The 14,822-nt window shown below is 28.9% G+C and overlaps 4 protein-coding genes across 4 annotated transcripts; 2 read left to right on the forward strand and 2 right to left on the reverse strand.

The window, feature by feature from the left end:
* Nucleotides 1–840: 840 nt before the first annotated feature.
* On the reverse strand, nucleotides 841–2,113 carry LOC115714777 (uncharacterized). The gene is made up of 3 exons (XM_030643529.2): nucleotides 1,731–2,113; nucleotides 1,264–1,340; nucleotides 841–1,184 (listed from the first exon to the last, which is right to left on the reverse strand). Exons 1-3 carry the CDS (start codon nucleotides 1,783–1,785, stop codon nucleotides 1,014–1,016), a joined length of 303 nt encoding a protein of 100 aa, XP_030499389.2. The 5' UTR covers nucleotides 1,786–2,113; the 3' UTR covers nucleotides 841–1,013.
* Nucleotides 2,114–4,208: 2,095 nt separating this feature from the next.
* LOC133037184 (uncharacterized) lies at nucleotides 4,209–4,912 on the forward strand. The gene is made up of 2 exons (XM_061114040.1): nucleotides 4,209–4,224; nucleotides 4,422–4,912. Exons 1-2 carry the CDS (start codon nucleotides 4,209–4,211, stop codon nucleotides 4,910–4,912), a joined length of 507 nt encoding a protein of 168 aa, XP_060970023.1.
* Nucleotides 4,913–5,301: 389 nt separating this feature from the next.
* LOC115715327 (asparagine--tRNA ligase, cytoplasmic 2) lies at nucleotides 5,302–9,252 on the forward strand. Its single transcript, XM_030644184.2, has 8 exons — nucleotides 5,302–6,071; nucleotides 7,091–7,327; nucleotides 7,406–8,020; nucleotides 8,102–8,287; nucleotides 8,364–8,431; nucleotides 8,529–8,658; nucleotides 8,756–8,814; nucleotides 8,907–9,252. Exons 1-8 carry the CDS (start codon nucleotides 5,634–5,636, stop codon nucleotides 9,088–9,090), a joined length of 1,917 nt encoding a protein of 638 aa, XP_030500044.2. The 5' UTR covers nucleotides 5,302–5,633; the 3' UTR covers nucleotides 9,091–9,252.
* Nucleotides 9,253–9,403: 151 nt separating this feature from the next.
* Nucleotides 9,404–10,414, reverse strand: LOC115715328 (cysteine-rich repeat secretory protein 55). The gene has a single exon (XM_030644185.2). The coding sequence runs from the start codon at nucleotides 10,351–10,353 to the stop codon at nucleotides 9,562–9,564; it is 792 nt and encodes a 263-aa protein (XP_030500045.2). The 5' UTR covers nucleotides 10,354–10,414; the 3' UTR covers nucleotides 9,404–9,561.
* Nucleotides 10,415–14,822: the final 4,408 nt, after the last annotated feature.

Genomic DNA, 14,822 nt, shown 5'->3' on the forward strand with positions numbered 1-14,822 from the left:
AGAATGAAAAGGGCAAAATACAAAAATTACACTATTGTCTCTATCGAAGCAAATGAAGATTGAAATCCACCAATGACTATCATTAGTTTTCTTATCTACAATTTTTAAACAAATGCTATCTTCAATTATCAGTAATTTAGAGATTGATTTTTAATTTTCTTTTTATCTTACACCCATTTAAGTAATGTTTCTTTAAGTATTGGAACATCAATTTTAATTTATTTTTGGATTAACTTAAGAACATATTTAAATCATCAAGTTTTCTTAAACACTAATATATTTCATTCAATATTCACTTTTAATTGACAACATTATAAAATATAATATTTAGATACACATAATACTAATCTCACCTAATAATTAATAATACTTTTTCTTTAATTTTTAATTGTATCATTTTCAAATAACATAGAAAAAAACTAGCATAAATTTAGTATACGTCGCCATGGCGTAGTTTTTTAGTATATAAATATATATATATTTAATACGTAAGCACAATAATATGGATCCTTTGATATATCTTTTTATAAGAATAATTTTTATCAACTATATCACGTGATTAATATTCTTGACCATTAATTGAAATAAGTTTCAACGGAATGAGATTTAAAATATTTTTTATGAAATATATAAATTTTTGATACAATGATATATATATACATCTACATATTATCTTTTACGTGGTCATTTTCTTTCTTTTACGTGGTCATATATAATTAACTGAATTATTATATATAAAAGTTTAAACATCACATCAAAAATTCTAAAACTACCCCAATCATATATACATATAATTAAGTCAAAATAATAATAATAAAGGGTACACTACACCCTATTAATTTAGAATGAGTGTACACAATTGTATATATGTTGGTAATTAATTATTATAAGAAGAAACCGAAAAAAAATATATTGTTCTACTTTTTTTGACTAGTACAATTTGGGTCCCAAAATTAATAACAACAGAATATAATTAATGAAGGTGTCTATTAATATTAATATTATTATTATTATTACCTATGACAAATACATTTATAGTGATATGCACTATTAATTGGGTCATTTCCTTCTACGGGGACTTGCTCTGCTCGGCATTTGAATCTGCATCCTCTACACTCATTGTATGTGCATCTTGGTGCTGTTGATCCTATCATTAATCTTCTCCCACCACTATAATTATTTTCCTATATATATAGAAATTAATTCATTCATTAATTTATACTATAACAATTAATTTGTTTAATTATATATATATTTATATACCTGATGTTTGTCATGTGGTTCAGTGGTAGAGAATTTGGCCAGCTTATCAAGATAAGGTGGTGCTTCACTTCTGGATTCTGCAGCATATATACAATTTATATTTATAATACATGGTTATAAGACTAGAAACGTGGATTATAGTCATACACATAAATTTTTATACACAATTATGTATTATTAATTCTAGTTATATAGTGTTCTTTAAGTTAATTAATTAACAGCAATTTTGTAAATATTTTATATACGTATGCCAAAATGGTAATCACTAATCACTTTTGAAATTGAAGAGACTATATATAATTATATATATATATAATAAATAGTTATGTGTGTGTGTGTGTTTTGGTGCAACAATTTTTGTAAAGTAAATATGGGAAATATTATACATGAAGAAGATAAGGATATTTATATTTATAAGAGAAAAAATGGATGAGACAGATGAGATAATATTTATACAAATAAATAACCTTGTGCAGCAAAAAACAAGATGAAGAGTATTAATATAGGCCTAGCTTTGGCCATTATTGAGTGCCTTGGCAAAGAGGGAATTGGAGGAAATTTTTGGATGAAGCAGAGTAAGTGAAAGAGAATTTTGAAAAAAATGTGGTGAATATTATCACACAAAGGGATAATAAAGATAAGACTTGAAAAGAAGTGAAGAAGAAGAAGAAGAAGTTGGAGAAGAAGAAGAAGAAGGAATTGAGAATATGTATTGTGTGAATTGTGGTAAAGTAGAATAATAAAAAGGTAAAAAGATAGAGTAGTACTGGGCAGTGGACAGTAAGTACTGACCCATGGGCCAGTAGAGTACACCTATAAGTTTCTAATCGACAGATCGCCCCTTTGTGGCTAACCCGTGGGACTCTCATATGGAATCTTTTACCTCTTACATAAGGGCGGACCCACTTACAAACAAGAAGCGGATCAGTTATCTTATACAATTTAGTTGGTTACGACATATTTATAATAAAAAATGATGTTTATGTTAATTTTGGTATAATAATTAAGCTAGATTGAGGTCAGAGTTCAAATCTCACCGAGAGTATTTTCTTACTATTTGAGTTTACTTTTGCTTTTATTTTTAAAAAAATTACGTCTTCCTCACTTTAAATCGTAGGTCTGTTGCTGCTCTTACCTCTATTTTCAAAATGATCAAACTGTCCCTCTCTCTATCTTGATCACTACTACTCACTTGGGTTTTATCACTAGTTTTTATCAGTGACAACAAAACAAACAATAAGGACATTTTAATGTATGACATATAATCTCTTTGCTGCAGCCTGACTTTTTTGATCATGAGCATGATGATGAGTATGTATATATATATGACTATATATATTGTCTAATAATTAATAATCCATGGCAGAAAGATATATATATACATTGAAAATTGGTTGAACCAAAATGGGAAACATACATATATATAAGTAATGTGTGTATAATACATCATGTCAATAATTGAGGAAGAATGGGTTGTGGGTGGGTTTTGAGATATATGCAAAGGGAACAATTTAAAGAAGGTGAAGCCAAGTCAATATCAAACCGTTGGCACTAAAGTGAAAAGAGCTGTTTTTGGGTTTTATTTGCCTCAAAATTCTTATATACTACTCAAGTGTATAATTAGTATATATGAATGTTTCTAACACTTTGTTTTTGTTTTTATTTTTTAAATATAATGTTTTTTTTTAATCTTCCTTGGTCAAAAATAGCCTAGTTTGACTCTCATTTTGCTTTGGTGACTATTATAGGAGTTAAGTTGCTAATGCTTACACTATGTTATTTAAAATATTTTGTTCTAGTAAAATAAAATAAAGAAAAAACTTCACAAAATGTCTAATAAGAAAAAAAAAAACTTCACAAAATGTTTATATTTATATGGTACAAAGTAAAATAGTTTTTCAAAACGGTTTTTTTAGGAGAATATTATGAAGGAGAATATAATGGTAGGAAAATGTGTAAATTGTGTTTAATTGTGTAGGAGAATATCATATTCCTGTTATTAAATTACACTATTTGGTTGAGTACAGTAATCTTATATATTATTTTAAAAAATTAAAATAATTATATTTTTTTATTATATTTATATTTAATGTTACTTATATATAAAAATAAAATAATTATTTATTAAAGAAATATATTTATTAATTAGTAAATATTAAATTTTATTGTATTTTTTATTAATTAAAATAAACATTTCTATGAATTTTATTACTATGTTATTTATTTTGTTTGTTATGTTATTCATGTACATTATTTGCATAAAATTTATGTATAATGAATATATATATATATTTTTTTTTGGTTAGAATGAATATATATACATGTTATTGTTAATAATATAAAAATAACTGAGTTAAAAAAAAAAATCAATCTCACAAACTAACATATATCGTAATATTTTATTTATAATAAATGATAATATATATTATTGGTATTTAAATTTATTTATTAATTTAAAAATACTATTCAAATTAATATAATGTAAGGTAATAATTCAATCCTACTTCTTTTAAGGTATCAACATTACCCTCCTCTAGTTATATTATAAGGGAATAACATTTTAAGGCTCTACCCTCAAAATAAACAAGGTAATATTTAACAATATCATTCCCTTACTAGCATTAACCCATTTCAAACAGTCCCTTAACAGTTAGAACTTTTGTTCCATAAAAAAGAATATTTTGGTAAGGAACACCATTAGCAAGTCTCTAGTGATGAATGATACTTTCAAAAAAAAAAAAAAAACTTTACAAATTAAAGTAATATTATATTTCGAAGATTATATTTAAGAAGACACTAATAGTACATTTTTTTACAAGTAATCTGAATAACTAAGAGTCAGATTGATTAAGAATCGAATTTAGAATAAATTATTTAATTAATTTGGGAATCACATTCAGAATAAGCAGTATTTTTTATGATAATATTCGTGTTGTGATGCTGTGATGGTCTCTTTAGAAGGCAAGAAATATCTTAGTTTGGGACAAAAAGCTTCTTCCCTTTCTCAGGTTCTCACTTCACACTACAACAAATTGGAATTTTAGGGGCAAAAAATTTAGAGGCGACTAAAAGTCGCCTCTAATAATAGGATTATTAGGGGCGACAACATTGTGTCGCTCCTTAAGGAATCTGAGTTTTTTTTTTATTATTTGCTGTAGTGTCAATTTGGACTACTCTTAATCACTGGCGAAAAGCTCAAGATAAATTATGTTTGTTATCATCTTCTATGTTGGGTGATGGTAACAACCTTGAGCATTGGACAAAACATGCTCCTAATACGATATTCAAGATCAATGTTGATGGAGCTACCTTCGAGAAAGATAATGCATATGGGTTTGGTATTGTAGCTTGTGACTCGAAAAGTAGGATTATTGATTTTATGGTTAAGTATTCTCATCGGTCCTCCTCTGCCGAGGTAGTTGAGGCTTTAAGGGTTAAGGAGGCACTTAGTTGGCTTAAAGGCAAAAGTTGGAATATGGTAGAGGTGGAAACTAATAGCTTACTCACTGTTCAGGCAATTTTTAGCCATCAACAAATGACTTCTGTTTTCGGTTTGATTACTAATGATTGTAAAACTCTTCTATCCTCTCTATCTAATGTAGTCTTCGTTTTATTAGACGATCAGCAAATAAAGTTGTTCACTTCGTGACTAGGCGTTCTTGTTTTTACTTTGATCGTAACATTCATAATGTTGATGTTCTGGCTGATTTTCATGGCAATTTATAATTTGAATGATTTATTTTAATGAAATTGATATTTCATGTTTCAAAAAAAAATAAAGATAATTAGTTAAAATGATTTTTTACGAAAATATGTGTAAAATTTGTGTGAACATATCATTACTCTACTTATATTTTTCTGGGTAGCAAATAAAACTTAAAAAACATTTGAATTGGGGCCATAGGTAGAAATCTAACTCATCTTAGTCCACGTGTTGTTCATCTGCGTTTCAATTGGATTATTATTTCCACGTGGCAAATCAAAATTGAGACATGTGTACTTGCCAATTGGCATATGATACAGTTTGGAAAAGCGTTAGTAGTTTTGAATAAACAAAGGAAATGAAAGTCCGGCGATTACCCAACCTTTGAAGAATACCAAACCTTGCCTCTTTTCTCTTCTATACCATACTATACAACTCGATTATGATTTTGATGAAGATAGATGAGGTGCACCAAGTCAATACTGGGAAACAATCCCTTTCCTTCTCTCCCAAACCTTCAATCTAGCTCATTCATCTTCTCAAGCAAGGTATATATATCTCACATTCTCAGTACAGTAACCCCTATAAATAATATCACCTCAATTCTCACATCTTCACAAATCAAACCCCAATTAACATTCTCTTCTTCTTTATCTCATTCATTATTATGTCTGAACAAAAAGACTCTGCTCCTGCCTCTGCTACCCCTGTTCCATTCAAATACTCTACCCGGGTTGTGTTGAAAACGATACTTGAATCGGGTGACACCCTGGGATTTGTTGGGCAGAGAGTTGTGGTTGGTGGGTGGGTTAAGTCTTCTAAAGAGGTTAGGAAAGAGCCCTCTCCCGCGGCTGACCAACCGCCCGCCGCTACGGTTGATCAGTATGTGGGTGCTAATCCGGGTCGGAGTCCGAGTGGCGATGTTTCTTGCTCTGAGATTCTTCAATCTCGGATACCCTTTATAAGATCCATCTTGAAAATGTTGGGAGGAGGAGGGAATTACTCTGTTCGTGATAAATTAGAGGTGTCTTCAGCTCCAAGGCCACCTCCTCCTTCCATCTCTTTTTTGCAGATTAATGATGGTTCTTGCGTTTCAACTCTTCTGGTAACTCTATAATCTTTCCTTTATTTCAGTATCTTATTTGAGGATTTTCTATGTCGAGAATCTTTCGATTTAACTTTTTTCGTATAAGTTAGAGTTATTTAAGATATTTTGTAAATTTATAATATTTTTGTAGAAATTTAACACGTGGAAACTATGATTTAAATAGTCTGTTACACTTTTGATTTTTTTAATTTAAACGTTTGTGAAATAAACTGTTTAAACACTATTTTTTATATTGTAAATTATTCTGAATTTCTTAAAATTTTACATGATGTCTTAAACAACTATAACACGAATATAAAAAATATTACACTAAACAAATATTCTAAATGTCAAAACACATAAAGTGTGTATTAATACACCTTTTTGGAGGATATGCATTGTAGAATGACCTTATGATATTTATTATGATATTTCGGGTTTTATATATTTTAATTTAATAAGTAATATAAAAATTTAGTAATTTATTTCGAAATTTTTTATAGTTGAATAACTTAAGGTACTCATACCCCTAATCATAATAATAACATTGCTCTAGTTTATTGATAAAATAAAAGTTTATTATGTTTTAATAGAAATATTATTTTTATAGATAAATTAATATATTACGTGTATTAGTTAATAAATTATTAATTCATTAAGGTTTTATCCTCTGTAAAAAAAAATGATTAAGGTTTTATAAATGTTCAAAAAGAATAAAATCCAAGGAACAAGAATTATTCTATTGCAACACAAGACTACTATGTAGGAGTCTTTTTCAAGATAAAATAACTTACACTAGAGTAGTATTTTTATATAAAAGCTTCTTAATTGAGTCATGCAATTTATTATTTTTTATTAATAGTGAAATTATTAAATTATATATTTTTCTTAAAAGAATTATTATCTTTTGACTTTAGTTAAAGACTTTCAATTTGTACATATCATCATAAGAGTATGTAATTGAAGAGTACAGTATTTATCATTAGTGTTATCATTCTTAATTTGGCTGTATTGTAATCTGAGTCTTTGATGATCAGGTTGTTGTAGATTCTTCTATAGCTTCCCCTTGTCAGATTCTACATACTGGAACTTGTATAGTTGCAGAAGGTGAAATCAAGAGGTGTTCAACTGAGGGAAAACATGTCATAGAACTCAAAGTTGAGAGAATACTTCATATAGGAAGAGTTGAATATGATAAGTATCCATTATCAAAGAAGCAACTTCCATTGAATCAGTTAAGAGAATGTCCTCATTTTCGACCTCGAACAACAACTGTAATGATTCTTCTTCATTATCTTCTTTTCTAATCTCTTTTTCATGTCAACTTGAGTAACCAACTGTGTCATTTTTAGGTGGCAACCGTTATGCGAATTCGTAGTGCATTGAGTTTTGCAGCTCATACTTTCAACCAAAACAATGGATTTCTATGTGTACAAGTACCAATCATAACAATCACAGACAGTGAAGGTTTCAGTGAAAAGTTTCAGATTACAAATGGGGTTTTTGAGAAATTAATTATGAGTAAGAAAGATGAGCCGAAGATGATAGATGACACTGAAAATGTTAGTCTTGATGTTATTAAAGCTGTTGTTAAGGAGAAAAGTAAGATAGTTGAGGAGCTTAAAAGGACTGATAGTAATAGAGAAGCATTAATTGCTGCAACAAAGGATTTACAGAAAACTTCTGAGCTAGCTGCACAGTTAGAAGCTAAAGAAAAATCCAAATCAAAGAGTTTCTCAAAGGCAGCTGATCATAATCATCACACTACTACTACAGCTTCTGATAACTTTTTCTCTGCTCAAACTCATCTGACTGTTTCTGGTCGTCTTCATTTGGAGAGCTATGCATCTTCTCTTGGGAATGTCTATGCATTTGGACCGAGATTTCGAGCAATTAAAACCGAGTCTCCAAAACAAGTAGCAGAAATGTGGACAGTTGAGATGGAAATGGCCTTTTCACAATTAGAGGTATGTGAAATGAAGGCTTAAATAATGGCTTATTAACTCTTCTTTAACTTCATATTATAATGTGTCATGTTGTTTTTTCAGGATGCTATGAATTGTGCTGAAGACTTTTTCAAGTTCTTATGCAAGTGGCTTTTGGAAAAATGTTCTGAAGATATGAAATTTGTCCTGAAAAGAATGGACAAAAACTGCATCGAACGCCTTCATTTAGTTATACTGAATTCAGCTCTAAGGATCTCTTACACTGAAGCATTAGAAGCTATGAAGAAAGTGAGTTTTTTTCAATCTGTCTTTGGTTTCATCATATAGTAATATTTATCTAATTTCAAGTTGTGAATTTCTGTAGCATTCTGCTGATAAGAAAATGGAAAAAAAACTTGAATGGGGTGCTGCACTAACAACAGAACATCTAAGGTATTCAACATCATTCATTTATGGTAAAAATGTAACATTTTACTATACCAAATTAGGCCTTATTTCAATACTACTTACCATTGTTAATTCATGACAGTTATTTGGTTGATGAGATGTACAAAAGGCCTGTAATCATATACAACTATCCAAAACAAGTTAAGCCATTTTATGTTCGCCAAAACGACGATGGAAGAACAGTTGCAGCATTTGATTTGGTGGTACCAAAGGTAACATAAACTTTGTACAAATCCCACTTTGAAACAAAACCTTTAATGGCCTTTCCTTAAGTTCCAAGTTTCAATCCATACTGAAATTTGTTTGTAGGTTGGAGTTTTAGTTTCGGGGAGCCAAAATGAGGAGCGCTTCAATGTGTTAAGCACAAGGTAATGGCTTCAAGTTCTACTCTTATGACACTTAATAATTTTGCTAAACAAAAAAATTCAAAGTTTGATAGTTAAGCTTTGTGTTTTGGCAGGATTAAGGAGCTGGGATTGGGAGCTGAGCAGTATGAATGGTACTTGGATCTTCGGCGCCATGGAACAGTCAAGCATGCTGGCTTCAGTTTCGGGTTTGATCTTATGGTTCTCTTTGCCACTGGCCTTGCTGATGCTAGAGATGTTATCCCCTTTCCAAGAAGTTATGGAAAAATCAGCAACTGATTTAGTTTCTGTAAAAGATCAAATCCAGATAGGGAAACATGTAAAAACATATACATCCTGTAAAGATTCTTATTGAAAAATTGAATAAGGCTCAAATGAGCAAATATACTTGTACACATGATGAAATAAGTGAAAGTAATAAAGTTCCTACATTAGTTGTTATTTTTTCTTCTGTTTTTCTTCAGATTCATTGTTTTTACTATTAGCATTTGAGCTGTCCACAGTGTATCAAAATGAGCTGGGGTTATTTTTATGATATTAAAGTCTTATTGTCTAGCTTTCCTGAGGCATCTCTCTCATGTTAGTCAATAAATAAGAAAAGAGAAGAAAATGACTTGGTGGGGTCTTATTTCATTGTGCTTGAATTCAAAGATGAGAATTACAACAAACTAGAAAACCTTTGTCTTGTCATTTTTCCTTTTGGAAAATCTTTTAGCTAATACGACAGACAGAAATACAGATACCAAAACTCTATGGGTTCACCTTCATCATGTTTATCATAGAATGATCTAAAACCTTGGTATTGTTTGAAGCAAGAGGAAAGAAAAATGGATAGAGTTCATATCTTACATAACAACTACTATACAAAACTCTACAACCCTTTTTGTTTTTGCAAAAATGGTCAAAGTTTTCTACTGCAATGGCCAAACACTGAGCACAATCTATACTAGAAATGTCTCTTGTGCATTGTACCAATGCATAGAGCGTGACAAAAGGCGAAAGCTGTGTTTCGCCTTTGCCAAGACCCCGATTCTTAGGCTGAACAGCTTCTTTTCTTATCTGATTCATCAAAGCTCCTAACTCCTTTTTGAAATTTTCAGGATCACTTACATTTTGAACATTAGCATAGAGTATGCCATAAGAAGTGTCAACTTTTCCAATAAAACTACTCTTGTTGTTATACCTTAAGAAGCAAAAGTCATACCAAATCCTAGCATCAGCTTCGTTCGGGCAACGAGTTTTGATCTTATCAGCAGCATCTTTGACACAACTTGAGCAGTCTTCAGTGCTCACATCACCTCTGCATTGAGCCAAGCCATAAACTTGGTCTTCGCCTTTACCATAGGAGCTAGTTAAAAAGCCAGTTGAGGGAGTTTTGAGAGCCAATTCAGACAACAAATTGTCAATGTTTGATGATATTTTACTGCCTTTACTTATCTCAGTCTCTTTGTTACAGAAATCTCCCAAAGGGTCTGCTGATTCGGCTATGCAAATGCATAGAACTAGAAAAACAACAACAACAATTTCATGTGGTAACTTCATCTTTTCTTTTTTGGTAATGTTTTTTAGTTGAAAAGCTCAGTTCATATTAATCTTTATAAAGGTGGTCATGATTGATTATGTAGTGAGTATATATGGACATAAGTTGCAGACATTTTTGACTTTCTTAGTGTGTTAATTAACACCATGATTGAGTGGAGTATACGTATGAATCCATATATGATTTCCAAATTATACATTCCTCTTTTCTAAGTCAAACCTTCTAGTAAGTCAACTTGGTACTTCATAAGACAAAATAAAGTGGTAGCTCATTTATAACAATGAATATTGATTAGTAACTTTTTTCAATTAGTAATGCCAGACCAATTAAATATTGTTCATCCTAAATTTAATTCTTTTATTTTTGTTTTTGTGGTAAAATTTCTTTTAAGTTTATTCTTTTTGTAAATTTAAAGTGTCAGTTAGATATCACCGTTAAATACCAATTGAATTACTACTGTATCGACTTCGAGATTTTATTGTTACACATACATAGGTGTAAACAATGGTCATCCAGTTAATATTTAACGATAATATCTAACAAGCGTATCAAATTTGCAAAGAGAAATAAATTTAAAGAGATTTTGCCACAAAAAAAAAAAGATAAGAAAATTAAGTGTGTAAAAATTAAAATATAAACGAGTTTCGTTACAAATTGCTCATAAAAAAATATTAAATTTTAGGACGAAAAATATTTAATTGGTATGGCATTACTAATTGAAAAAAGTTACTAATAAAACAAAAATATCTCTAAAAGTTGTACTGGTTATGGAAGTTAGTTGTCTCCCAGAAAGACTAACTTGTCCATCTAGAAGTAGTCTCGTGAAATGATAGTTACCAACCAGAAGAGCGTTCTCGAATGTCTATCATGTTCTCCTGACATGTGTGTTTCTCCAGATGACTAGCTTTTCGCTAGAAGAGAGTCCCGGATAATTGACTCTAGCTGGCTCTTTTCCTATCCAGGAGTTCCTTTAGCATATGCTTCAGTCCTCTGTCCCAAAAGCGTATGTCTCGTCCGGAAGCACTTTATCTTGTGCTGACGTGAAGATTCTATTTCGAGGAGTTGTTAAGTTTGTTATGTCGTAACAAACTTAATAACTTTGCTCTTCTGGCCACTGCCTTTAGGATTTATGTCCTGAGCCTATAAATACCACCAACACTTAGCTTTTCAGGACAAGAAGTTCAGACGAGTTTCGAGAGGTGATCTTGAGAGAGAGAGAGAGAGAGAGAGAGAGAGAGAGAGAGAGAGAGAGATTGAGTTTGGATTTTGTAAGAATCTTCTGTAGATAAAGAAGAATTTTAGGTAAGAGTGTGAGAGTAAATACTTTGAGATAATCCAATAAAAAATCTATCTCGATTATACTATAACATGTTCTTGCTCAATCAATGAAAAAGATTCAATAGTATTCAAGAATTAGAGTAGAACCATAAATTATATCGATCTATAAAACTTGAACCAGTATATATGTTTTACTGCATTAATTGTTTCTAGTTTTAGATAACTTTGTTTGTTTCTATTTTTTCATAATTATTGTTTGTGTTTTATTAATATTATCATAGCTAATTTTTTATTCATCAAGTTTTAGTTAATTTGATTCTGGACAATAGACCTAATTTTCCACATATGCTGCCCCAATGATTTTTGACTGGAATTTTCTTTCTTTTATTCATCTCTAACAGTTGATAAGAGGATAAGGATTAACAATGTGAGTCATAATACCCCCCACAATAATCATGAATATTAATATTTTATTATGCAATTGATGATCTATGTACTAATTTTTAACTAAGGTGCCATCTCACTTATTATTTATTTATAAATAGAAAAAGTTTCGCAGCTTAGGGAGACTTTGGCTACATTTCACTTGATTTTATTTACTTTTAATTTAGTCAAATTTTAAAGCTTCTGATAACTGTTTAAGTTAATTTTACACCAAATTAAAAGTTATTGTAAAATTTAAGCTAAATTAATATTTATTTATTTTTGAACTAAATTTAACATAAATTTTACGATAACCTAATATATTTATGATTTATTACATGGTATTTATAGAGAAAAGGTAGCTAGGTGAGTTTAGACATCAAATTAATGTAAAATCTGTGCATAACTTGACTCAAAAAATAAGTTAATGTTATATTTGGTCTAAATTTTATTAATATACTCTAATGCACTTATAAAAAAAATTTATTTTAATAAAAAGATGTAAGAAAATTAACAAAAGTATTAAATTTCTATTAAAAGTATATAAAAATTATTAATAGCATATTTAATTGATAAAATATTTTATTATTTTATTTATATATTTCGTTGTTGTATATTAATTTCTATATATATTTTATTTGATTTATTTATTTAAATTAGAATATTTAGTGTCTAGCTTTTCTAGTTTGGGAAAGTAAGACAAATATGATAATTTTTTAATGATAAATTCAAATCTTCTAGAGCTATTTCTTTCCAATCAAGTTTCATATATTATTATGATCTTATATTGATATTTAAGTGATTTGATCAGATATTGAAGGTTGAAATTCGAAAAGTAAGTTTTTTTTTTTCTATAAAAAGAAACTTATACTTACTACTCACATTAAAAAATTATATTAGGAAAGTTTTTTATAAATTGTGGACATGTCTAATCCATGTATGAGTTGTCCAATATGAGCATATATATTATTCATAAATACTTTATATTGGTTGCTAGGTTTTTTATTTCTTTCATCTCTTTATATTTCATTCATATTTTGTAAGAAAGTGTCTTTATTTTATAGAGGAAAGTGATTTTAACTCTACCTCTGTGACTGTGTTTATGTCTTTTGTATTGTCTTGATCGAGTCTGTAACTAGGTGTCAACTACCGTGTCGAAAGATTATTAGTTCAAATCATAATTTTAATTAGTTAAATAAATTATTGAATTGTAACTATAAATACCACATATGACTACACAAGCAAATTATTCAAAAAAAATTCTAAAAATATCACAAAAAAAAGTCAAGTTTTCATTAATTATTATAATTCGAAAAGAATTTTTGTCACTTAAAAAATTTCAAAAGACAATAATTGAAAGGAAAAAAAAAAAGCTAATTGTATTGATTTTTGTAAATGACAAATGAACGGTCCATTTAATTGTGTTTTTTCTGTTGGTGGTTTGTTTTGATATTTCATCCACCACAAATATGGGTTATGGGTATGTGTGTGGTCCTTCAAATAGAATGGTCCATTTTAACTTTTTATTATTTCTTTTATATAATTTTGGTTCCATGCCAGTCTGCAACTAGCTTAATATCAGTTTCTCATAAAGAATTAAATATGTATATACATATTACATAGTGTAAAAAAAACACAAATATTTATAATGTTAGTTCATTTCCAACTACTAAATTTAAATAAAATTATAAATGTGATCATCACACAAATTAGTTTAAAGAAGAAAATGTTGTCATGTTTTCTTAATAGTAAGTCTATGGTACAATTTATGTTTCAGTTCATATTGCCCTAGGTGTCTACTGTCTAGCACTCTTTTAATTGTTATATCATTTTTTATATAATTAAGTATCGAAATTTTATATAATTTAAGAATATTATTATTGGACACAAGTGGTGTCCAATACTTTTTATAAGTAGTATCTCACAATTGATTAGTGATATTCCTTAAAAATTATTTTCTTAAGTTATACGGGACTCGATACTTAATTACACTAATAGTAATAAGACACCGAGGAGTTGCTAGCTAGCAATTCTCATAATTTAATGCAATAACTTTTAGAAAATATCACTAACCAATCATAAAATATTACCTCTAAAAAGTGTTGGGGTCTCCATTAGCAATGCACAATTCAATCCATATAAAAAAAAAAAAGGAATGCCCATTCAAAATGATATGATATGTAATTGTTAAATATTTGAATGAGTTTATATTAACATTAATTCGTTACTAGTTTTCTAAAGAGATAGCATTATTAGTATAAGACTCTATACAAAACCAAAGACCCTACATTTTTTATAGCAACAAGCATTTTAGTATTTATATTCTAAAATATTAAGACAACAATAAATTCTTATATTGAGTAAGTCAATAACCTAATTAAATCATGATGTATTATTGGGTAGGTGAACTGTACGAATGAAATTAACTCTGTAATATCCACTGTTCATTTACTTTAATTAAATACAGATGTTGTGTACAATTATGAACTCATTTATTTTTATTAAAGGGATACATTTTAAAGCTTCTTTATTTGGAAAGAAAAATGGTAAACAACATTAGTGGTGTATAGTATCACCACGTTAGTTATACTCTTATTCGTATTATTATACACCGTGTCTCACATATTTTAATGGATAAATATTATTTTAGACTTTATGTTTTTGTAAAAGCTACTAATTAAGTTTTTTGTTTTGTTAAATAACAAAATGTACTCTGTATCTTATAAAATTGTACAAATAAGACCATGAATTAATTTTTCGCATACTTTTT

Source organism: Cannabis sativa, chromosome 4 (assembly GCF_029168945.1).
Source record: "Cannabis sativa cultivar Pink pepper isolate KNU-18-1 chromosome 4, ASM2916894v1, whole genome shotgun sequence".
In the NCBI taxonomy this organism is placed as follows: domain Eukaryota; kingdom Viridiplantae; phylum Streptophyta; class Magnoliopsida; order Rosales; family Cannabaceae; genus Cannabis; species Cannabis sativa.

Excerpts from the sequence above, each read along its gene's own strand:
- LOC115715327 (XM_030644184.2), top strand. The coding sequence starts at position 5,634 with ATGTCTGAACAAAAAGACTCTGCTCCTGCCTCTGCTACCCCTGTTCCA. Across the intron at positions 7,328-7,405 it reads TTCGACCTCGAACAACAACT|GTGGCAACCGTTATGCGAAT; the intron begins GTAATGATTCTT and ends TGTCATTTTTAG. Across the intron at positions 8,288-8,363 it reads CATTAGAAGCTATGAAGAAA|CATTCTGCTGATAAGAAAAT; the intron begins GTGAGTTTTTTT and ends GAATTTCTGTAG.
- LOC115715328 (XM_030644185.2), bottom strand. The coding sequence starts at position 10,353 with ATGAAGTTACCACATGAAATTGTTGTTGTTGTTTTTCTAGTTCTATGC.
- LOC115714777 (XM_030643529.2), bottom strand. The coding sequence starts at position 1,785 with ATGGCCAAAGCTAGGCCTATATTAATACTCTTCATCTTGTTTTTTGCT. Across the intron at positions 1,341-1,730 it reads CTTGTTTTTTGCTGCACAAG|AATCCAGAAGTGAAGCACCA; the intron begins GTTATTTATTTG and ends TATATGCTGCAG. Across the intron at positions 1,185-1,263 it reads AACCACATGACAAACATCAG|GAAAATAATTATAGTGGTGG; the intron begins GTATATAAATAT and ends CTATATATATAG.